Raw genomic sequence first — 27,330 nt, forward strand, 5'->3', positions numbered from 1 at the left:
TAATCAACGAAAATTGATACAACAGAAATTGAACTGTGACCACTAAATATGCATGACAACATTGTAACAATGGTTAACTTGTTCAAACAATCTCGTGTATGCATCCAAAATAGTATACAAAAATCAACCACTTTTTGAATTAGCTCAAGCCTCTAGAATCTCGTATATTTTAATGATACAATGTAACTAATGATTTGTCTTCCATTCGTTGTTGGCCTATTCAGGGCCTACCACACAGACCATAGAAGAATATTCATCAGTTTAACTACCAATAACGACGTCAAATGCAATAAGTGTTATTTTTGCCTGACGGGCGTCATATACATGTTTTGTGACTGCAAATGTTTAAAACCCACTTGTACTTTAAAATAAAAAAAATCAATCTATCTTTTTGAAAACAATTTTAATAAATTTTTCCTATAAGATGTTTTGCTTACACTTTCAGCAAAAGATACATGTATAGCATTTTATTGGTAATATGTACCTTTTTTCTATGTGTACTTTTTATGATGATAGAAGCAGTGAACTGGTCGTGTTGAACAAATATTGAAACAATTGAAATGCGCAAATACACCGCGTTATGATCTTCTTTCCCTTTTTTTACAAAAGCTCGTGATTTTCTTGGCAGAAACGCACGAGTTTTTTTTGCAAATGAAACAATTGTCTTGTTTGAAACTTTCAGAACAAAATTGTTTAGCCGTTTTGAAAGGTTATAAACAAAAGACCGAAAATGTACAAAAACCCGATTGACTTTTAAAAAGGATATGTGCAGTATTATTAATAACTAACCTAACTAAATATAGAAACTGAATTCACATGGTTACATAGTGAGGGTGTGATATTTGCTACAAGTTTTGTCGTCTTACCTAAGTTTTAAGTCGCCTCTGTTCAATCTCAAAAAGATTTTTACAGGGGAGTTCACTACTATTAGGACAAATTATATCAAAATTATAGAAACAACTTCTACCAGCTCTAACTCAAAATATTGACAATTCTGTGTTAAGGGGATCTAAAATTTAGTGTGACAGTTTCAGACATACTAATTTTCGACCTTTTTATACTGGACCAAATCACTACCTAACATAAAGATTCAGCACCAATTTTTTTTTTATCATGTAATTTCATCCCCTTACTTAATATTTCATGCATAAAATATCAAGAAATAAATAGGGAAAGGGTATGAAATAAATTGGCAAGTTATACACTGTTGACACTAGGGACTATATTTGTGGACAACGAAAATCAAAGAACTATAAATGTGTTCTCGGACCAATACATGATTTAATCCTTAATTACTTTTGAATTTTTGTACAAACAGAATGTAGAATCGTACATGGTAATCGTTTGGGGGAGGTAAGTAATTGTTAAAAAAAAAACGGAATAATGATTTGAAATTTCAGGTGCGTGTTTCGACTATGTAAGACTCATCATTGCGGCATTCATTACAATGTAAATGCTAACTTAAATAATGGGAAAAAAATCAGAAAAGAACATGTTAGAAAAGTTATTTGTCTCATGGCATTTATGTAATTTGAGTCATTAGTAAATAGCAAATTAATATCTGGCGGCAATTTACATTCTCAGTAAGACATATTGCAATGCAAAACATTATTGTTTTGAATATACATGATATACAAATGATATATGAAGAAAACAAAATTTGCTAAACAAAAACAAAATATTGCTGGTCATACAGATTTATTGGAAACGGATAAGTAGTAAATGATATGGATTTAAAACGACAAAAATCATGTGAAAAACTATTTAAACATGTTGTTGTTCGAGGATACAATAGCAACAGTTTTTGAAAATGCCATCAAAAGAAGTAACCGAGAACTTCTGGAGTACAAGGATACGCATAAATCAGTCAACAGAACATCTCTTTATCATCTTGATTTTATGGCATACATTATCGAAAGCATAGGGATATTAACCCTTTCACGTTCCGCCAAATTGGACGTAAACTTATGGAAAGACACTATCAAATTTCAATCGCATATAGCATTCGCACTGAAGCTGACACAAATGTCGTTTTGGGTCCATTGGAGAGATAATTGATTCAATATTTCAAAGAAATAATTATATCAGAAATTCTGTCTTTTGAATTCACGTGTTATTTGTCCAAAAGTCACGTGACTTGCGGAAAAAAAGTTAAAAAATACGAAAATCTTGCGAAAAAGGTCGATTGGAGACTTTTATAATGGCTAATAGGATATAGTTTTGGTGTCAAAGCAATGTCCTAAGTCTGATAGAAACACGAAAGTTACCATTATGGTATAGTTGGGGGAAATACGTGATGTATGCCTTCCAAACGTTGATGCCCGCAATATGCAAAATAACGGATTTCAGCCGTTTTTTCGTCAAAAATCTTATCCTTGACACAAATTTCAGGATAAATTATGTTTATTCAAGCAGCACATATAATTTTGACCTTAAAAGTAAATATTCAATGAATTACCAATAATTACTTTGGTGTTTTGGGCCTAATATGTTTTAGTTAAAAGGGGGCGGGGTGCAATTAGGACACACATTATTTAAAAACATACAAACATTGTTTGTTATTTGAGTTTTGTATGTATTCATGACCCTCTTTTTGAAATTGAAAGTAAAGTTACATTCAATATAGGATATTATTTTTTTCACCTCTGGCTTTGAGGTTCGAACATGCAATCTTCCTGATGTGGGCTAGTGCAGCTTCCCACTGAACCAGGGTAGTTCCAGTTTAATTTTTGAAATTTTAGTAGTTAACTGTTCCAATCACGAAGTAAGAGTTAACAAATAATCAGTCTGGTTTCGTTTAAAAATTAAGTCTTGATATAACATATAATTGTTGTAAATCCCATCATTTTGTACAAATATAGGATGATATCATACTTTAGTCTGCCATTTTTTTTTTACTTTTGCCGATTTCTTTATTTAAACAAAAGTGTCAACTTCGAAAAAAAAATCATGACTTTTTGTCTTTTTTTGTCTCTTTTTCAATTAATTTGGAAAGAACTGACCACAAATTGAGAGTGCATTTAAAGTAAATGATTGCGTTGGTACACTTGCAATCACTTATTTACTTGGTTACAAGTTTTAATCATACTATAAAATTGAGAATGGAAATGGGGAATGTGTCAAAGCGACAACAACCCGACCAAATAAAAAACAACAGCAGAAGGTCACCAACAGGTCTTCAATGTAGCGAGAAATTCCCGCACCCGGAGGCGTCCTTCAGCTGACCCCTAAACAAATATATACTAGTTCAGTGATAATGAACGCCATACTAATTTCCAAATTGTACACAAGAAACTAAAATTAAAATAATACAAGACTAACAAAGGCCAGATGCTCCTGACTTGGGACAGGCGCAAAAATGCGGCGGGGTTAAAAATGTTTGTGAGATCTCAACCCTCCCTCTATACCTCTAACCACTGTAGAAAAATAAACGCATAACAATACGCACATTAAAATTCAGTTCAAGAGAAGTCCGAGTCTGATGTCAGAAGATGTAACCAAAGAAAATAAACAAAATGACAATAATACATAAATAACAACAGACTACTAGCAGTTAACTGACATGCCAGCTCCAGATTTCAATTAAACTGACTAAAAGATTATGATTTCATCATATGAACATCAGGCACAATCCTTCCCTTTAGGGGTTTAGTATCATACCATCATAACATATATGAGAAGAACATAACCCGTGTCATGCCAACAACTGTTTTTAGAATAAATGTCTTTAGTTCCGACGCAAAGACCTTATCAGTGATTCAATATTAACGCCAAAATATGCAATCTTTAATGACTTGACAACAGTATCATAATTATATCCCTTCTTAATCAGTCTATTTAAAGGTTTTGTAAGTTTCTGAGGTGAATACTGACACCTTTGTGCTTTATAAAGAATATTTCCATAAAAAATTGGATGTGAAATACCTGAACGTTTAAAAAGTCTGCATGTTGAGCTATATTTACGAATGATGTCTTTATACCGATGATAAAATTTAGTAAAAGTTTTGACTAGTTTGTGATATCGAAAACCCTGGTGTAATAATTTTTCAGTAATACATAAATTTCTCTCGTTAAAATCTAAAACATTGTTTCAAACACGAGCGAATCGTACAACTTGAGATTTATAAACACCGTAAGATGGTGACAAGGGAACGTCACCATCTAAAAATATTTTCCTTCAAAAATACACGGCGAAGTTAATAAAAAAAAAGTTATATTGCCCCCAAAATCAACAGTATATTTTCCTTAACTCTACGGAAATATTGTGTTCAAAATATAAAAAAAAACACGGTTTTCACAGGAGGAAACGTTGTCCGTTAGGGGCGATTTGATACCAAACCGTACTCAAAAGAGGTGTTAGGCACCACGAATCACCGAGCTGTGATATAGGGAATTGATTTGAGCCATCAACCACTTCTGTACGTCAACAAATGTCAAAGATTCAATACTTTACACAAGCTAGTTGCCCAAATATATAGTCCATCGGTACCAGAGTACCGATGGGAACAGGAAGGGGTTAAAGAGAATGACTCTAATTTGAAAAAAAAAGATATCACCATCATTTATAGCCTTCACAATAGCGTACACTAGCTGTACAAATAACGTGGCAAAAGGAATTACCTATGTTGCAAAGCTGTCAATACTAGCAAAACTTACACCAGCTCATATTTAAAACAAAATTATACTAATTACCATATTTGTAATAGGTACCAAAATTATATATAGACTCATCAGTAATGCTTAGATTAAATTATTGTAAAGCCAAACAAGTATAAAGTTAAAGAGCATTGAGGACACAAAATTCTAAAAGTTGTGCCAAAAAAGTTAATATATTCCTGGGATAAAAAAATCCTTGATTTTTTCGAAAAATTCTAAGTTTTATAACAGGAAATTAATCAAAATGACCATATAACTGATATGCATGTCAACAACGAAGTGCTGACTACTGCGCTGGTGATACCCTCGTGGACGAAACGTCTACTAGCAGTGGCATCAACCCAGTGTTGTAAATAGTTAATGAGGTGTATCCGGATTATAATTTAATACGCTAGTCGCGCGTTTTGTCTACACAAGACACATCGGTTACGCTCAAATACCATCTGCACTGTCAAGTGAAGAACTCAATTAATGTATTCACATGTGACACTTGCGACATTTTGTAACGTAAGAAAGCAATGTTTATCATATATATTTGTCAACACATGTTTACATAATCGTATATTAGTACCTTCGTGCTATTCTTGAGACTTACATATTTATAATTAATTTTGTCTCCTTTAGACGATCCGCTATATAGCACTGTTTTGGTTTGGTTTTTCAATAGAATTATTTTATAGTATATAAAGATTGAAATATGTATTAAAAAAGTTGCATGATGTATTTTGAATTACGACCGTTTCAAATTGTTTCATATGTTTCACATGTAAATTGTATTAATAATTACCTTTATCCTGATTTTTTTGTAGAGAAAATTAATTTAAATCAATAATAAAATGTGGTATGGCAAAACAACAAAAACTAGACAGATGTGTTTTGATATAAGATTGTATAAACGAACTGATAAACCGTTGGTTTCCCCGTTTGAATGGTTTTACACTAGTAATGTTGGGGCCCTTAGCTTGTTGTTCGGTGTGAGCCAAGGCTCCGTGTTGAAGGCCGTACATTGACCTATACTGGTTTACTTTTTTTTTTAAATTGTTATTTGGATTGACAATTGTCTCATTGACACTCGCATCCCATCTTCCTATATCTATGAAAAGTTCATTATTGGAATCAGTTTGCTCCATTTGTTCTTGTGCAATTTCTGTTAAATGTGATAGATTTGAAATCGGAAAACATTTGATAGGTCCCGAGTAAATAAACAATATAAAATGAATTCATGAGATTTTCTGTGTTTTGTTTCTGTTAACATGGCTTGAATTTAAATACACTCTTAACTCTTTTTAAATAAAGCGAGAATTATGCCAAATTTTTTTTTTAAAATTAATCTAACATTCCGTCTTAAAACTTCCCTTCTCCTAGTATTTTGTGTATTTATCTATACACATGGAAAAAAGTATTGCAACACCAAATTGAAATTGAAATTAAAAAAACACTCTTTATTGTTTTGTGATATAATTTGGTAAAATAGAACTAGTTAAACATTATTTAAGTATCACCTAAGTTTAATCAATAAATATCGACTCGATTAGTTTTTACCTGCACATGCAGTTACTGTACCCATAAACAGCAAAACAGATGTTTTTATCCTCATTGTTTTCAACACTTTTAATAACCAAATTTTTAAAGTTATGTGATTGACACCTTGTAATGGGTCCTTGACAAATCTTAACTGCAGCAAGATGGCCGATTATCAGCATAAGAGAAGCAGGGATGTCGCTGTCACCATTCCACTATAAATCGTTTTAAGAATAAAAATCAGGCAATAAACGCTATTAAAGACCTTCCGAGATAATGAAGACCCCCTAAACCTTTTTCTAGGGAAAATCAAGCATAAGAAAGGTTGGTCAGAAAGAAACCCATTGCATACAAGACAATCCTAATAAGAGAGTAGTGGCCATACAGGAGCCGTTTTACAAAACGTGTTCGAGATCGACTCATCGCTTCTGGTTATCGTGCGATAAGACCAGTTCGGAGACCTTTGCTAACGAACAACTCTTAACTGCAGCAAGATGGCAGATTTTCAGCCTAAGAGAAGCGGCGATGTCGCTGTAACAACTGCACGTATTGTTGGTCATCACCATTCCACTATAAGTCGTTTTGAGAATAAAAATCAGGCAATAAATTCTGTTAAAGACCTTTCGAAATGATGAAGACCTTCTATACCTTTTGCTAGGAAAAAACAAACATAATGAAGGTTGGTCAGAAGGAAACCCATTGCATACAAGACAATCCTAAAAAGAGAGTGGTGGCCATACAGGAGCCATTTTACAAGAACTGTTCGAGATCGACTAATCGCTACTGGTTATCGTGCGATAAGAACATTTTGGAGACCTTTGCTTACGAACAGGCACACAGTTGTCCGTATCCAATGTAGTGCAGAGCTCGCCAAAGTTGGTAATTAGCAGCGTGGAGGAAGATCCAATGTTCAAATAGAAGTCGGTTCATCTTCCTTGGCCCGATCGAAGCCCGGATTTGAACCATATCTAGGATATTTTTTACACTATTAGGCGGAAAGTGCGCGAAAGGACACCCCAGTTCAAACACATCATGAAATAAACAATGCCCTTCATCAGAAATGGTTGCTGCTACCTTAGCAACAAATTAGCCGATTTATGGCAGGAATCAGAAGACGTTTAGATGCGGTTATCCGTTTAAATTGAGGCTGCGCACAAAGTACTAATTCTGTTGCTTATAACGACCTACCATGATGTGAACAGTTATCTGAAGATTAATTTTGAAATGTCTGACATTGTAAAGTTCGACTACAGTAAAAAGTGTAAAATACATTTTTTTGTACAAAAAAAAACACTTCATTTTGTTATAAAAATTGTGGTTATATAAATCATTTTTTTTCAAAATTTTTTTGTTCGTTTCAATGCCAATGTTATCATAAACTATGTTTTAATATTATTATACACATATTTTATTATATTTCATCCAAAAAAGAGGCTGATTTTTCAAGTTTTAAAAAATGTGCCATGGCGTTGTCATTTTATTTTCGATTTATGAGTTTTTTATTTTCGATTTATGAGTTTGACTGTCCCTCTGGTTTCTTTCATCCCTCTTTTAATTTAAAAGAAATGGAAAACAAAACTGTTGATTGAAAACGCTTATAAAATACTTTTTGTTACAAATAGGAAATCCCAAATCTTAACGGCCTTTTTTTGTCCAAACCTTTATTGAATTTTTTTAAATACACTCGTAACTCTTGTAAAAATTAGCGAGAATTATGCAAATATTTTTTTTAAATATTGATCTAACATCTAACATTCCGTCTTAAAACTTCCTTTCTCTTAGCGTTTTTGTGTAATCATCTATATTGAAAAAATCATCAATGTAATATGGCTTAGACACTAAAGTTCAATGGCGTTGTCAGTTTATTTTCGACTTATGAGTTTGACTGTCCCTCTGGTATCTTTCGTCCTTCTTTTAATTTATAAAGAAATGGAACAGGGAACTGTTGATTGAAAATGCTTATAAAATACTTTTTGTTACAAAGAAGAAATCCCAAATCTTAAAGGCCTTGTTTGTCCATGCATATATATGCAGATGGATCTGATATTTGAAATTTTTTAAAGAAGTTCTCTTCTCAAATGTAAATGTTGATTTTTATCTGAAGAACCACGAGATAATCATCGTAATTATGATATTAATAAGTTATAAAAAAGTAATTATAAGTAATAATTATATTGATGATAATGATAATGCAAATAACAGTAATAATAAGGATAATAAAAAAAGAATTGTATTTGTTTTTAATACCAATACACATGTAACGATAGTATTTAGTAATTAGATATTTGCTAATTTATCAGAATCAAAAATTCTACGACACTGCGTTGTGATTTATAAATCAAAAGGTAACATTAATATACATATTCTTTTGATAACTGGCTATAATTTTAGAATAAGGAAAAACAAAACAAGTGTAATAATGTAGTTTCTTAGAACAAATTCGTTATCAGCTCTCTCCATTTTTTTTCAGGTTTGTAAGCTGTCTGGACTCATTGACAGCAACATACTATGAATATATGACATAAGGAGGTTTTAATGTTCATATAAGCGACCATGGCTTATGTGCATGTCATTGTTAATTTTTTAAAAGAAATCTATATTGTTTAGAAAATTAAAAAAGAAAGAATGTTTGTTCTGCTATTTCTAAAAATTGTATTTTCATAAAAATTATTTAAGAAAAAAGAAAAATGGCATAATCTTCTCGAACTAATCACCTTGTGTTTTCTTTTTCAAAGATTGTATTTTGACGGACAATTCAACTCTAGTTCGGCATGCATCATCTCCTAATTTTTATCAAATAGTTCGGCAGATTTTTAGATGATATACTTATTATGTTTTGATCAAGCGTTCGATTTAGTGCATACATTTAAAAAGTTCATATTACATCATGAATTTGAATTTAAAAATGGCTTAAGATATTAAAACATTTACAACATGAGTATAACGTTCAATACATTGGCATGTTTTTCATTCAAGTAATTATGCCTTATATCAGTATTAAAAACGTTTTCTTTTCAAACAAGTTTACTGTCTGGCTTTAAATATGTATCAGACTAATCACACAAATATATGATCAAAGTCTATATAAGTTAATATAAAGTAAAAACACAAAAATACCGAACTCCGAGGAAAATTCAAAATGGAAAGTCCCAAATCAAATGGAAAAATCAAAAGCTCAAACATATCAAACGAATGGATAAAAACAGTCATATTCCTGACTTGGCACAGGCATTTTCTTATTAATATGAGATCTTTGAGACACATTATGAAGGATATCCGGTCATTTAACAAAGAAATAATTCTTATTATTGTTATCTTTATATATTTTTTGTTTTGCTTTTGTAGATCTCCTTTCCTATTATTTTCACACCATCAATATGTATTTAATGAATTTTACAATTGGTTTCTATACCGTTCTAAAGGGATTTATATTCTCTCCAACACTTAATAAAATCAAAAAAAGTATCCAAAGGTCAGTCAATTACACATTGAGTTTCTTAAATGAAGTTTGATTGCTCTTTTTATGGTTTTACCAGTAAATTTCATTTTCTTTAGTTGAGAGGTATACATTGTGAACATAAATGAATTGATGAAATTAAAATATTGTCACTAAACAGGATGAACACAAGAAGCTATTTTAACAAAATTTGAATAAAAAAATGTGGTAAATGCGATAAATATCCGTCCCAGTCAAATTGTGTTAAAAGTTAACAACTTTAGGTAAAAACTATAAACGGCCTTAAAAAGACTAGTGTAAAATAACTCATGAATGAAAACTGACAATTTCATCTAATAAATAAAGAGACACATCCTGATCTGTATACATTGTCCCTAGTATATCATATGAAGTTTTATTGGTATATACAAATATATTACCCTTGTGAGTATCATATAATACACAATTGTAGCCTTTGTCTAATAGTATAACCCATAATGACAAGTAACTTTTATTACACAACGTATATTTAAGGAAGTGTATAATTATACTGCTCATCATTGTGTAAGTATCAAACGATTCTTATTTATATTTTAAGATTGATTCAACGACATTCTCAAAAGTATATTTTATCTTTTGTTATCATATTTTTTACTCTCTTTACGGTTTCCTGTCCTAGTTTTCGTAACTATCCTATACACAAGGCTTTGTTTATTTAGCCTTACGTGAAAAAGTTAAAGTATAAAATTGAAGTATCATTAGGTAAAATAACGTTTCCTCACTGATTCTTATATTTTTAAATAATTACTTTAATCCTTTGTTGGCAATACAATGCTTAAATGATCTGAAAAACTCTCTGCATGTTATGCTTCCGAAAAAAAACCACACGCAAACATATCGGTGCAAATCTAAGTTTTCAGAAAGAACTTCAGTGGAGCCTGTAATTTAGTGGTTGTCGTTTGTTTATGTGTTACATGTTTGTTTATCAAAATTTAAACCCTTAGACAAGACTTTAGTTTCGTCCTCGGATAAAGAGACTGTGGATAAATTGACAACCGTGTTGTTGGGATTGGTCGGAACTCGGATTTTTCATTGAAATCTACGAGTTCGAGGCTTTTTATGAGATTTGTTAGAAGGTCTGATTAAAGGGTGATTAATTTGCACACCATCAAGTTTAAATTTATTGATCTGTTTGACGTGGAGCTTAGGTGATTCAATACGGTTAATATCACCAAGACGTGTTTCAATTTCGTCAAGTTCAGGATCAGTCAATTGATCACAAGATCGGCAGTGCAAATTATCTCGTAGTTTATATAAATAATTTACTTGTATATATATATATATATATACAACTCGTCTAAACATCAACCCAACAATGTTAGATCTGTAAATTTGCTTTCGCAAATTTTTGGTTCTTCCCTCGCCGGGATTCGAACCCATGCTACTGTGATATCGTGACACCAAATCGCCTGCACTGCAGCCGTCCCGCTAGACCACACGACCACCTGGGCTCTCAAAAAAAGAGCTTTCGGTGGGCATATGTTACCTTTCCACGTCAGTTTTAATCTAGCGGCGTACTACAGTACATGATATATAAGGCATGGAGATGTTATTGTTACAGATCAGCTAAATTATCTATAGTAAAGGATCCTACAAATTAATGTAAGATATATATATATATATAAACGTCTGAGTCAGTGACAACCCTACAACAGATGTATCCATCGGATCGCCATCAATGATGGTGATACATGGCTGTGTACATAATGTATATACAACTCGTCTAAATGTATATATATATATATATATACAACTCGTCTAAACATCAACCCAACAATGTTAGATCTGTAAATTTGCTTTCGGAATTTTTTTTTTCTTCCCTCGCCTGGATTCGAACCAATGCTACTGAGATATCGTGACACCAAATCGCAGTCCCGCTAGACCACACGACCACCTGGGCTTCACAATAATAAAGCTTTCGGTGGCTGTGTGTTACCTTTCCTCGTCAGTTTTAATCTAACGGCGAACTACAGTACATGATATATAAGGCATGGAGATGTTATTGTTACAGATCAGCTCAATTATCTAAAGTAAAGGATCCTACAAATTAATGCAAGATACAGTCACAGAAAATAATTATAACTACAAGTACGTCTGAGTCAGTGAAAACTCTACAACAGATTTATCCATCGGATCACCAGCAATGATGGTGATACATGGCTGTGTACATTATGTATATACAACTCGTCTAAACATCAACCCAACAATGTTAGATCTGTAAATTTGCTTTGGCAAATGTTTTGTTCTTCCCTCGCCGGGATTCGATCCCATGCTACTGAGATATCGTGACACCAAATCGCCTGCACTGTAGCCGTCCCGCTAGACCACAGGACCACCTGGGCTTCACAATAATAAAGCTTTCGATGTCCGTGTGTTACCTTTCCTCGTCAGTGTTAATCTAGCGGCGAACTACAGTACATGATATATAAGGCATGGAGAGATGTTATTGTTACAGATCAGCTCAATTATATATAGTAAAGGATCCTACAAATTAATGCAAGATACAGTCACAGAAAATAATTAAATTTAAAAGTACGCCTGAGTCAGTGACAACTCTACAACAGATTTATCCATCGGATCACCAGCTATGATGGTGATATATGGCTGTGTACATTATTTATATACAACTCGTCTAAACATCAACCCAACAATGTTAGATCTGTAAATTTGCTTTCGCAAATATTTTGTTCTTCCCTCGCCGTGATTCGAACCCATGCTACTGAGATATCGTGACACCAAATCGCCTGCACTGCAGCCGTCCCGCTATACCACACGACCACCTGGGCTTCAGATTAATAAAGCTCTCGGTGGCCGTGTGTTACCTTTCCTCATCAGTTTTACTCTAGCGTCGTACTACAGTACATGATATACAATGTATAAGGCATGGATATGTTGTTATTACAGATCAGCTATATATTCATGAATGCCCAATTGTTAAAGATGAATTGCCTGGGTAAAAACTCAAATGCTAAAATGAATGACACTAATCTTAAATATAAACCTGGTGTTTCAAAGAATAACGACACCTTATGGACATCTGAAGGTTTTAATCAGGAAAACTAACTTTGTTAATATTGATAACTAAGTTCAATTTACATTTAAGACACTTTTCAATTAAGGGAAACCTGTATTATACTAAAACGCAGTCAACTTTAGCATTTGATAGTTCATTGATAACATTCTGGCGTATCATAAACAAACAACTTGTTACGTCTCATTTCATTGGCCGTAAGATTTAAATACAACAACAATGTAGTCAGTGTGCACGTGAATTGACACAGATGACCGACAATGGAATTTACTATGTTACTACGAACGTAAAAACAATGATTTGTATAGTTTACAAACCTTTGGTCAAAAGAATTGTTATCTTCAAATAGTGGGGTCGACATATTATACTGATATTTTGTTTAAAGTAATATTCTAAGTTCTTTATGCATGTAGCAACTCAATTATCTTGTACCCGGCATGATGAGAAATATAAGGATATAATACAATATTTGTGCCGCTTTTATACGAATGAATATGTGAACCACTTTTAATTTCTTTCATACTGACGATAGGTTATAATCCTAACAATGTCATAGTCACTTATGATAAGTATCTCATAATACTGATCCATTACAATAATTAATGAGGGGTTGCACTGACATTCCTCTTTTATTATTTTCATGCTATAAAACATACACACAGAACAAAAATGTAGCTATAAGCGTACCATAAACGGAGGAAATTGTCCCCCAAAGAGAATGAATTCAGTGAAGGCAGGTTGTTGCAATAAATTGAAATGTTACATCAGCGAAGATTATTTCTTATGCATGTGTGGATCTAGACTAAATAATAAATTAATACTTGTGAGAAATCATAGTTTATAAGGAACAATTTTCTTGTTTGAATTCGGGGCCTTTTATAGCTGACTATGTGGTATGGGCTTTGCTCATTATTGAAAGCCGTATGGTGACCTATAGTTGTTAATTTTTGTGTCATTTTGGTCTCTTGTGGAGAGTTGTCTCATTGGCAATCATACCACATCTTTTTTAAAATATGAATGTACATAAATGATTGTACTATTTTCGATTTTAAATGAATGAACATTTATCTTTCAATTTTATACTGTAAGAATAGAGCTGCATAACATTGTTGAATTATCCGCTAAAGTACTTGTAGTATGTATTCGTATTTAAAATGAAATACAAAACGAAACGTGTATGATAAACTGATAAACAAAATATCAAGACATTAAGGATGACTAAATGTATGTACAAGAAGAAACTCGACTTTTTATTGATACATTTAAATGATTTAATGAATAAACACTTTTTTTTTTAAATATTTGTTTCTATTTACTAAACGGGAAAACCAACGGTCTTTAAATATTTACAATACATTTTTCCACCGAGAATAGCAAAACCTAATAAAGTATATCGTTGGAGTTTATAAACTACATTTAATCATCCCCTGTGCCATGATTGGCCATTTCCGTTTTTTCTTAACAAAGCATGGTTGGTTACATGTTATGAATTTACTTACAATTTCGGGATTTTTTTTCCTTCAAGTAAACGGAATCAGAAAAAAAATCGCTATCCTAGGTCGAATATATAAAACTTGGAAAAGAATATGAAGTGTTTGTAGTAAAATACGGTTCATATTTCAAGTACAACGTTAATTTATCGAGTCCATTGAGGAAATAAAATACAGGATAAGCAACTTGGGAGGAGGGGAAGTAAATGAAACTGAAAAATATGCGAAATGAGTTTTTTTTTTTTTTATCCTACATTGAACATTTAAATTGAATGTTTAGATGTGAAAACTGTTAAAATATTTTAAAGTTTAAACTTTACTACCAATTGCAGAAAACTATAAAACCAACGAATTTCACATGCACATTTATAAAAGCTAGAATAGTGATTGGAATCATGTATGAGAATACGTCGATGGAAGCTTTAAACGACCTTGACCAGATACGTGAATATTAATCAGTCCATTCAACGTTATAGTATGCGTGTTCTATTTTCGAAGGTGTGAGGTCGAAGGTTTGAATTGACCAATGGAAACGATCGTTCCTTAGAGAGTTAATGAAATAAAGTTTGTTTGACTGATTACGTCGCACTACCTTTCGCTAAGCTAAGGCGCATATGAGTGTATAACCTCAACATGCAGTTGGGTTTCATGTCCTTGAACTTGTTTCATCCTTCATATCCAGACGATAAAAGACAATACGTGTAAAACGTGTGAAAAAAAAATCGAATTTGCGAAATTTTAAATAAAACAAACAATCTTATTTTTTTCTGAAAAAAATGTTAGTTAATCTAAATGTCGGCATTATTTCACTTATTACAAAGTATATTGAATTACCTTTAATTCGCATCATTACAGTTAGTATTAGGTTACCGGTCACCCTTCTCTTTAAAAGTAGGTGACTTATTGCTCAGCGAATCAAGTTGAAGAACCAACTACGTATATTTAAATATACGAGTGTTTAATTCTCAGAAAGCAAAAAGACACGCATAAATATAAATAAGCAATTATTTAACAACACAGAATACTTATTCATATTTAAAGGTAAGACTAATTCTCATCTTAATATGAGTTACTGTTACAGCATCAGCTAAAACGTATTCTTTCTCCAGATTTAAACAAGGAACATAGGTAATTCATAATTCAATGAAATACGTAAAGACATTTTTATTTTGCATGCATATATATATACGTATTGTGATAGAATCGAAATGGTTATAATTTACTATTCATCAACCATATTTAACTCTTATCCGGTTCCCTGATCTTTTAAGTTAAGACATTTCTGTTCTCAAATAATTTACAAAATTCATTGATTAACTGTACAAATGAACGTATAGATAATGTTTCATAAAACTGTCATTTTTTTAGATTCCATCATATGTTTTCATAACTTCCACTAGTTAAACCTCAGTTTCAACACTCGTCTGTGTAACAGAACAATTTTTTTTAAATAAAAATTATCCTTTATTTATGTTTTTTTCAAGAAATAAGCATTTAGTCAGAAAAAAATGCAACCATTGTGTTTATTTAATTAACTTTTTTTACTACCTGTTCTGATAAAGTTAATTCATATTATTTATGTTTATATGTTGGTGGATCTTCCGAATTGGTTGACTATATAAACTCATGTGTTGGTATGAAGATATTCGACAGTCTTCATTTCGTTTTTTTACCAAGTTCTGAATTATTAATGATAATTATATAATTGTTTAAGCTAGCAATAACAGACATGTTTAATTATGATCTATAAACCTGTTTAACGTGATATAATTTGGACAGTGTTTAGCTTTTCTCATCATTTGGCCAGCTTTTCTCATCATTTGACGTCCGTTGTCCGTCGTCCGTCGCCTTTGTCATATTCGTCAACTTTTTCAAAGATCTTCTCCGCTGAAACTACTTGGCCAATTTAATCCACACTTGGCCTAAATCATCCTTATGGTATATAGTTTTGAAAATGAATTCGATGACTCTGCCAATCATACAAGATCGCCGCAAAGGCTAACATATAGAACATAGGGGTAAAATGCAGTTTTGGGATATATCTCTGAATCTAAAGCCTTTACAGCAAATCTGACATGAGATTAAAAATGTTTAACAGGTCAAGATCTGTTCACCCTGAAATTTTCAGACGCGTCTGAAAACCCGTTGTTGGATAACTTCCTCTGAATTTGTTATTAAAAGGAAATGTAGTTTTATGCCCCATTTATGGGCATTTTGTTGTCTGGTCTGTCCGTTCGTCCCAATTCATATTAAAGTTTATGGTCTATCTAATTTAAATGCCACATTAGAGTTTTTTTTACCGCATTTTCACGGTCCACTGAACATAGAAAATGATTATGCGGATGGGGCATCCGTGTACCTTGGACACATTCTTGTTGATTATTATCCTGTATATAATAATAGAAAATAGATAAACTGTAAAACTCTAAATTATTCAGGAAATTTGGCTCTACAAAAAAGTCAGCAGGACCAAAATTATTATTTTACCAAAAAAGGAGATATTGCCGTATAAGTTGAATTTTTACAATTTTTCGAACATTTTTGAAATCTTTAACAAAAACCATCTTCTCTGAAACAACTGAGACAAACTAAATTATTCTTGGCATTAATCATCCTTAGGGTTAGCCTTTTGAAAAAAAATGTATCCGATGACCCTTCCAATCATCAAATATGGGCGCCATGATTAAACATAGAACATGGTGGTAAAATGCAGTTTGTATACACCCGTCAAAATTTTGACGGGACGTATTATGGTATACAAATGTTCGGTGTCCGTCCGTCTGTCCGTTTTTCTGGCTGTTCGTCTATCCGTCTGCTCGTATATCCGTCTGTCCGTCTATCCGTCTGTCCGTCTATCCGTCTGTCTGTCCGGCGTAAACATGTCCCCTAAATATTCAATAACTAATTTACGGGTTACTTAATTGAAGCTGTAGATTGAGTAAATTGTTAACAGCAAAAGTGTAAAAAAATTTAAAAAAATAAAAATCATCGGGTCATTCAGTATATTAAATAGAGAGGGTCTATATATAAGCTATATAATATATCAATGTCCGCCGTGGATTGATAAGTAAACTAAGAATTGATAGTAAAAAGCAAATACACGTTATTTATAGTAATGTAAGTTCCTAATATACTAAATGTATGTTCATTTCCTTTTCAAATGGCAAAATCAAAACCCAAAACACCTGAAACAAATGGAAGAAAACTGTCATACTCCTAGTATGGTAGATAACTGGATGAAATAAACCTGCTTTAACGTTTGCTTAACCTCTCACTTGCATGACAATTTCACATAATTTCCTTACAATAAAGACAAAAATGTGGAAGCAATAAAGTTGAAATATAAAATAAATTGGATAAAACAGTCCAAATCGTTTTTATAATATATTATTAAATGTAAACAACTATGACAGCTTTTGAAAAACAAAATGGCATATAGACGGTTAATATTCACAACACATAAACAAAAATGAAAGACACGAATAAATGAATGTCGGAATAAAATATCCAAATCTTCACAGGAATTATTATTGTTGTTGCTAGTATTTTTGTGGGTTTTAACTGCGTCGTTATGTAACGTCGTTATGTTGCTATTTCCCACGTTCTTCAAATTACGTTTTTAATTAATACAAAAGAAAAAATATCTCCAAAGACCTAAATATTGACTCGTCTTGGCAGGCTTAACAACATTCACACAAATCATCATAAGGCAAACAGAACGTTTGACTGGGAAGAATTGTCCCTTTATAAGTACTAGTACTTGCTGATGGACCAAAATCTACAGCTTTTTTTTTTAAATATTACTGTTCCACACTGCATTAATGACTTGACAAAACATCAACGAAATCTGAAACAAAACCATTCGCCGATGACAGCCTTCTCTTTTGTACCATTTTCCACCCAAGTAGACAGTGACCTTCATAAAAAAACAACCTGATATATATAAAGAAGACTGGCAAAAGATATGGAAAAAATGTTAAAACACAAAACAAGACTTGTTATAAGAATATCAAAGAAAAACCGGCAGTGATATAAAAAGCATGCAAACTCCACAGTATTACATATTACACAGTTGAAGCCAGTACATTTACAATAATAATAAAAATCAACGTATCCTTGGATAAACATATCGACAATACAGTTACAGTTCGAGAAGGAAAAAGCTTTACAGTTAATGTGCGGGAGTTTTGCAAGCTTCACAAAACCTGTAAAGATCGAGACAACTGAGAATGGAAATTTGGAATGTGTCAAGGAGACAACAAACCGGCCAAAGTGCAGCAAACAGTAGGTCATTAATTGGTCTTCGCTACATCAGGTACATTTAGATGTATACTAGTATATATCCAAATATCCAGTAAAATATTCATACACAGGGTATGATCATATACAATAAATTAAACCAATGCAAGTACAGAAAAGAGTCGAAAAATATGTGATTACCAACTGCACAGATTGAATATGTGCCTGTATGAAAAATATTATTTATACATTAAAATATATAAGCATAAAAGGACGAAGGAAAATAAAACGAGTTTGCCATTCCAGCATGGTCCATGATATTGAATGTAAACAATATCTGATCACAAAGAAAAAAGTCAGTATTTCTTAAGATCGGCAGGGGTTGGAATCATTTAGAAGCATCTGAATCATCCGCCAATACAGTTGAGGATTCAAGGCTGCCTTGGAGACATGTTTTGATAGGAAAATGATCCTGGTTGTAAACAAATGAGAATGTTTTGACATCTGAATAGCCAAGACAGGACTTTCTGTGTTGCCAAAAAGTTCTCTTTTCGGTTGGAACTAATCACCTTTAAGTATAAATCAAGTTTTTTACATGAAATTAGAAGAACAGAATAAAAGGCATAATTTATGTGCTTTGCATTTGATGGCTCAATTTGGAGATGACGTTAACAATTTTTTCGAGAAAATTAAACTCTACACTACGTTACAAAAACGACGTTAGAATTTGGTGCATTTAATCTTCACTCCATACTTCATCGTATGCCCTTACAGTTCTTGTTTAAGTTGCACGATAGTTTGTCACTTGGCTTGTTTAAAGCAAAAGACCCTAGCGTGATCAATGTCAGGAACCCACATTGTCTTCTATATATGTTTGCCTCACATTATATGATAATTAAAAAAAAATAAAAATTAACAACAAAAATACTATCTGAATCAGTTATTTGCTTAAAATAACGCGGTATTGTACACTCCAAGCCGTTGTAAGCTTTGTAAATAAGTTGCATATTAAATTTGTACCCATGACGTTAATCTCTTTTCGTAAAAAGGAAGATGGAAAATGTAGGATACATTCAGAAGTTCTATATTACAATGCCAATAGAAAAGAATAATAATAAGAGATGTGATGTTACAAATTACTCTTGTCTTTTAGATTTTTTTCTACTGAATAACTATGTGGCGTAGAATTACCTACAAACTAGCGCCAGCACGAAAAGCAGTTCATTGCAATAGTTTTGAAGAACCTGAGAAAACGCATGAGAACAAGGGAATCCTACAACAGATTTTTATGAGAGGTAAATGTAACCGACAATTTCAGAACAATTTGAAAAGAATGTTGTGCGCTATTTATTTGCATGACATCTAAGATTGTAATGACTCTGAATCTTTGTTTAAATTGTTAAATGTATTTATTTAAGTTTTGGATGCAAATAAATTTGAAAAACCCAAGAAAAAAACATTAGAAAAACAGTTCTTTAAAATTTCTATGATAAGGTTTCTTCCTTTAATTAATAGTATAGTTAACTAAATTAAAACTATACAAAATCTTGACAAAACTTACCGCATATTTAATGTGTTATCAAATAAAAAAATTCTAAGAATTGTAATAGAATGACGTTTGTTTTCTCAATTTGTTATTGTCAATTCTAATATGAAGTGCTTCTTTCGCTCCATGAATAAACCCATGCTCTAAATCCCATAATATTTGTTTGCACATGAGTATATTGACTACTGTAGAATAATGAATTTTATTAAATTGATATGCATTTAATATATTTCATTATCTTAAAAGACTTCAAAACTCTTTAATGATGCATATGTTGTTAATAATTCATTTATTATGACTGTGATGTGTTGCATTCCGAAATTGACATATTTGATCTATATACGACAACCGTTCATACTGGCTGTTCAAAAACTCCTCCCTCAGAAAAATCACAGTGCCAGCTGATTGCTTCTTTACAAACAAAACAGGGAGGTTCATGGAAGATCCTACACAATTGCTTTACCCTTATACACATCGGACATATAAATTACCTAAATTGTCCTAATCTGAATCGAAATAATTGATAAAAGTTATACTTAATTGTAGTTTTAACATGGGTATGCATTATCATCGTGTTATTTTAGCCCTTACTACCTTACTATCGCTCGGGCAAAACTAATCACGAATATAATGCCTACCCATGTTAAAAATACAATAAAGTATAGCTTGCATCAATTATTTCTGAATTATTTCATTACATTTATGTCTCATAACAAGCCATGATTTTGATTGGATAACAACCATTGATAAGCATTTCAAAATCAGATGATATTTAAAACAAATGCTACATTCTTGACATCACGTACTTCCCTTAGCAATGTCACAAGAATGCATAAGCAAAAAAAGCAATTTGATGGAACTCGATTTTCACGATTGTAGCATCATGAAAATACTTAACAACGACGAAAATTCAAATAGGAAAGTCCATTATCAAATGGCAAAATCAAAATCTCAAACACAACAAATAGATGGATAAAAACTGTTATATTCCTGAATTGGTACGGTTAATTTGTTTTCATAGCTAAACCTCTCACTTGTAGACAGTAAAGTCTTTTTTGTAACCTTCCCGCTTCATCCGACATGTGCTTCGGTCATTGCTTTAACACCCAAACAACAAACATAAATTGTTATTTCACTTATTAAATGCGCATACAGATACCGCTTAAATAAAGGGATAGCATGTTTTCCAAGTTTCAAATATAAAACATTTAAAATTACATTTGTTTGTTGTGGTTAAATTGCTTATAATAAATCTATTTTTTTTTCTCGCAAAATTCACATTTTGATGCACTGTTTCGCTTCATTAGCCATTTTCCATCCATGAGACAAACACCACTTCGGTTGTCTCGGATATCGTGGTTTCTGATCCCGGCCAGGTCAAACCAAAGAGTTAGGTATTGGTATTTGCCGATTTTTGTTAATGACAGAACATTAAGAGGAAGAGTAAACACTATTTGGGTCGGAGTCATAATTTATAGTTATGGTTATTTGTCATTATATTTGGCAAATTAAAAATAAAGACGCTAACAGCTAATGTTTAGAAGTCAGCTGTGATAACAGAATTATCATTGATTTAGTCAAATTTATATATTAACTGTTGACAAAATCTTCAATAACTTAAAAAATAACAGATTTTCTATTCAGGAATAGATCAGCTTAGCTGTATTTGACAAAACATTTCTGAATGTTGAACTTTTTATGATATTTTGACTTGTTTTTTTTTACCGTCACTGATGAGTCTTTTGTACATGAAACAAGCGTCTGGCGTACCCAATTACAAGCATGATATATGACTATGATGCGTTTTCTGTTCCTTTGATATTCGGTGTGTTTTCGATGTATGAATATCGGATAAAAAATCAACTGAATCTTGTATTATAATATATTTAAAGTCATTATGGTTTTGTCAGCTAAGATCAGTTATTTAATGATTGAAAGTTGTTTTCTGACAGCCTGTGACAAATGCTTCATGCATAATCATGACATAATTTACTGTAGAAAACAAATTTCAGACAAGAAATACTAAGTGCTGTTTGAGAAGTCGTAGGACGATTACAAATCATCAGAACAATAAATAAAAAAACAATCATGACCAAACAATAACTCTACAACACAATTTTAGTTGATGTTCATTACTGTTACACCTACATAATTGAATGGTATCGTATTACTTCGTATACAATTTACGTTTTAAAGATACTAGCCGTTTTACTAATTTAAAGCACGAAAAGCGTCTGTCATCAGATCCTGTGAATATCAGATATAATCTAAAATAACGACTATAATATGTTCACCTTTTTTGTTTTTTTTTATTATGAGTATATGACCCAATAAGATATTTGAACTGCATCGAGATTTATATTCAAGAAAGTCAGGTATACATATGATCGTGGCCCGAAGGTAGCTCACATTCTAAAAATGTTGACAAAGGTTTAAAACTGCCATTGTTTTGCCCTGTTCGCGAATTTTGATGTGTTCTAGCAGCAAAGCATGAATAGTTTAAGCAGAAATTGACAAATCTGTTGTTTTCAAAAATAAAAGTTTTAAACTTCAAAAATATAGAATTATAATTCATGGCACGTCACTTTCAATTTGAACGAAAATTGTGGACAGTTCTCTGATGCTTATCGTACATTGTGCTTTGTTTTTAAGTTGTATGTAACACGTTCTCTGATTGGCTGACATTTGAATACAACGATTTCAGGGTAGTAAGGTCGTCATATCGATGGGTTTAAGTACAGTGATTTTGTCATAGTTTGGTTTAGTTAGACATGGTTGTGTTAAGAGTTTTTATTGACAATCAATGACACAACTTAAAAAATCGAATTTTTCCCTAAATGAACCTCAAATTCAAGCTGGTAAGTATCTTTTTTTATTGCTAATATGTTAGTACATTACCGTTTTTTTCATATAATTATAATTTGACACAGAATGCAGCTTGCGTATGTCAAAATGTATAAGTTGTTGTTCGTTGCTAATGCATAAAGTAAAGTTATTTTTTTACTGTCTGTTAGATCCCATATTTCGTTATGGTATAAATCTGCCGTCAAATATTCCTTAAAAAGCCTACATTTGCACACATTTTAAGATTACAGAAAATTCGGTGTCATGGTTTGGTTCACTAGTGTCATGGTTAAGTTCATGTTCGACATGGTTCAGTTATGTGATTCCTGTCGTGAATGATGGAAGTGTAACGATTAAAATAAACATTCATTATGTACAAGTATCAAAATACTGTTAAACAATATTTTCGCTGATAATTGTACTCGTGTTTAACCCATACTATCCTATTTTCACTCGATATAGTGTCGCTATTTTCTATGTTATTGTTTTGTACCCAGACGAGTAGATCTGAGTTTTACATATTAAAGATGACCTTTTACTCGCATGAATACACCTGTAAGAAAATAAGTCATCTTCAGTAAAACTAAGATTTTATCATTATAATTATCACAATTATAGAACAAGCATATATAAAGAGTTCACTAGAGTAATATATAATAAATGAATTTCAATAATAACATTTTTTTGTATTGTTTGGGTATTCTGAATACACTATAACAATGTATGATCTAAGAAAGCACATAGTAATATACAATAAGTAAATACAATATGATATCCAATGATGCAACTATCCACCGTAGAACAAATGACGTAAATGTTAGGTCACTGTACGGCCTTCAACAATTAACAAAATTCATACCTTTTAGTAAGTAATTAAAGGCTCCGACCAAATTAAAGATACTGCAATTCAAATAATATAACCTACAGCCTGACTTATGTCCAAAACAAAACCAAAAAATAAATATAATATACAGGAAAAAACAACAGCCAGTGCATAACATACTGTAGTCTTTATACAATGTCATTCAGATATGACGTTGTTTTATCAGAATAGAATAATGCTCATCTTATTGAGGCTGTACACAGTTTAAATGTACTTGTATTAAGCAGAACAGTACGTGTATCATTGAATTATGTTCTCAATCCAATGTAATAATGTACATTTTCAAATACTAAATATTTTACTTTAATTTTTCACACTCGTATTCAAACAAAATATTAAGGTGCCACAAAGTTGTATCAATTTTTACCTAAACCATGACAAATGTAACCAAAACCATGACGAATTTCTAGACTCTTAACTGAAGCAACTCAATCGCTTAACCAAACCATACTAATTTGGATATCTTGGTTATCCTGGGTTAATTTCTTAAAAACAACAATTTCAATTTAGATAGTTTGACTTACAATACAGATTCAAACATTTAATTTGCTTTTTATTTGCTCATTTGGGAAATAACATAGCTTATCTATGACCAACCTAACCAATTATGACAAAATCACTGTACTAAACGCTCCTCGATATGACGACCATACTACCCGTGCGATTGCTATGTAGCTATTTTACAGGTCTTCTTTGTTTATAAAAAATCGACACATGCAGTAAGATATATGCGAGTGTAAATTACAAATTTATTGTTGTAATATTTCAGGTAATGGATTGTCAGAGACTTTTAAGATGGCTGTTGGTTTTTTAGAATTCCAGCCGCATTTTTTAAAGGTCAGTGATGATTGAGTGTGTTGTGAGTCATTATTATAATTGTTTCATTGGCACTTCGTGCATATTTTTCTTCTTTAAAAAAAACCCACATGACATAGTGTCAATCCTTGAAATAATTTTTTTTTCAAATACTCTATATATATAGCTATATAATCAAAACAAATATTGTGAATATTTGATGAGAACTATAATCTTCTGAGTTTATTGTGGACTGATAATCATGCTACAATTTCATGATGTCAACTTTTTTATTGGTCGAACTATATACACATTATATAATGGCTCAATTATATAATTGGTTTATTCCTGCTGACCAAAGCAATTTGTTCTTTTTGTAAAACAAATTGACCGTCGAAGGCATTCCTATGTTTTATGGCAAACAGTTTAGTCTTAGGAACTTAACAATCATGCCAGTGCACGTTATTCATCCGGAATTGTATTTGTTTTTGTTTTTTTTATTACATTTTTATATTCCCAAGAGGTAATGGATTGTTCCGAAAACAAAACTTTTCGATTTATGATATTTTTTTTAAGCCTGACCCAGTTTAATCTGTCGAAAACAAAATATTCTGCTGAAAAACAATATAAGTGTGCATACACATTCAGTTTTGCATGAAATGTACTCAATTTTGAGATTTACGTTTTTTCAAACATTCTTGTGCATCGATTTAGAATGCGAAATTGGAGATAAAACTTTTTCAAACAATGGTCGCTTTCAGGTCAGATAATTGACTTTTTTAAGAATCACTTGATTGATTGGTCGACATAAAGGGATGACATTTTTTGTTTAAGTTGTCGGCACCAATATAACGTGTTTGCAAATTTCCCTTTCTCTGAGATAAGATGTTACAACATTTTTCTTTAACCTAGGATAAATAGGTGTTCACAAAAAGAGTCTATACTATACTTAAATTTACACCGCGTTTTTATCACCTCAAGTTTAGTTGATTGATATAAAAGGGAAGGATTGAAAGTTGGGAATTGATTAATGAAGTGTCTACATCAATTTAAGATGTGAATAATTTCTTTAAAAAATAATGAAGCGGCAAAAACAAAAACAAATACAATTCCGGATGAATATCCGTTGTGTTACTTATGGTAAGTTCTGATATTTCAATTGATTGAATGAGACACGTAGCGCAAATCTGTTTATTTGTGAAAAAAATAGCTTTTTAAGAAGCTTGTTATGTAAAATGTATGTCAGCGTTTTAATGTTACAATGACAAACTGCGTTGACGAGGGTTTACTTTTAATATAATAAAAAAAAAAACCACACAAACTGCGTATAATTGTGTTTACATTTAAAAGAAAAAGGCGAAATGGATTTACATGTTTTTCATTTTAATAAAAAGAGTAGGAACATGCAACAGAATACGCAATTATACTTTTGATGTCTAATGCAATGTTGTAGCTAAGCCTTATCAACAAGCGTTTATATGAAAAGCATGTGGCGGGTAAAGTTGACATTATAAATTTATATGAATATCTCTCCTCCTGTGGAAAAGCAGTTATGTTTTAATCAGTGTGTACTGGGAGCTTTTTCATATATTGAATGTTTTAAAAAAAATCAAAAGGTTGATGAACACAAAAATATCACACCAACATCATCGGACATTTACTGTATGCCCCTTATGGTACCGACTTTACTTATATATAATAGGCGTTAAATCGCACACCAATTGAGAACAAATCGTTATTGCGATATTATTGTTTTTATGCGTAAAAAGTTCTCTATCTTTAAAAAAGATGTGTTTAAGTTTAGTATTATTGTCTTTAAAGGAAATAGAAAGAAGACATCAAGAAGAGCACATCATAATATCTGGTAAACGTGGTTATGGTATCGATCTAGTTTGTAATGCTTTACTTGGAAAAGATAATGCAAATAACTCTCCAACAAGAGATAATGGCCACACACTTGGAACCAAAGGGACAAAAAATACATCCTCTTCAAGAAATCTAGAATTTCACGGTTCTAAAAGAAAACACGGAAGACATGTAAAATTAACATTTGTGGACGCAAACGACAAGGAATCGTTATCGTCACTAATAATTTCAGAAGAATACTCTGTATTGTTTTGCATCCCTGTTTCATTCCGCTTTACAAGTGAAGATTTAAATTTATTGGAAACTTATCTGAAGTATCGTCAAAGAGAAGATCGTAGAAAAATCACAATAGTGTTTACGTATAGTGAACGTTTAGAAGGTGTAACAAAGGAAAATTATATTAAGAATCTTCCTCAGAAGTTACAAGATTATTTTACAAAATTCGGAGGCAGCTACATGTTCCTGGGTAGTACACAAAATGAAAAAGACGAAAACAAACGCAATGCAAAACGCTTGATCAAAGCAGATAATAGCTTAGAATTTAAATATAGATTTAAACAGTTGATGTTGTTGGTCATTGGTGTCTTCTTGCTTTTATAGAATTTGTTTCAATTGTACCTGTAATATATACAAGAGCAGGACTATACAGTATATACATTAACAGTTAATTCAAACTATTTTACAACGCATGTGTATAAGCAGAAGTAAGAAGTAAACATTTGTTTGCGACTATATCAGTACATATGTATTTTTATACAGTGTTAACAACATATTATCTATATTTTGTCTTTCTATAATGTCATGTTTTTTCTTGCTTCAGTATTTGCGGAATGAAACAATTTCTGATTTTTATGAGGCAGATATTTTAATAATATATAATTTTTCTTTTTTAATTTGTTTTCTTTTATTTTCAGTCTTTCTTCTTTTTTCTCTAGTGAAGATGTATACAGATCTATTGCATAT

General features: G+C 31.8%; 1 protein-coding gene across 1 annotated transcript in view; it reads left to right on the forward strand.

Moving 5' to 3' along the window:
* The window catches only part of LOC134717896 (GTPase IMAP family member 8-like), a 61,924-nt gene extending 34,957 nt beyond the window's left edge, over nucleotides 1-26,967 (forward strand). Inside the window, exons 5-6 of the mRNA XM_063580394.1 lie at nucleotides 24,476-24,543; nucleotides 26,323-26,967. Coding sequence (XP_063436464.1) covers nucleotides 24,476-24,543; nucleotides 26,323-26,967 — 713 coding nt within the window. The remainder of the gene's footprint in view (nucleotides 1-24,475; nucleotides 24,544-26,322) is intronic.
* The last annotated feature ends 363 nt before the right edge of the window (nucleotides 26,968-27,330 follow it).

Source organism: Mytilus trossulus, chromosome 5 (assembly GCF_036588685.1).
Source record: "Mytilus trossulus isolate FHL-02 chromosome 5, PNRI_Mtr1.1.1.hap1, whole genome shotgun sequence".
In the NCBI taxonomy this organism is placed as follows: domain Eukaryota; kingdom Metazoa; phylum Mollusca; class Bivalvia; order Mytilida; family Mytilidae; genus Mytilus; species Mytilus trossulus.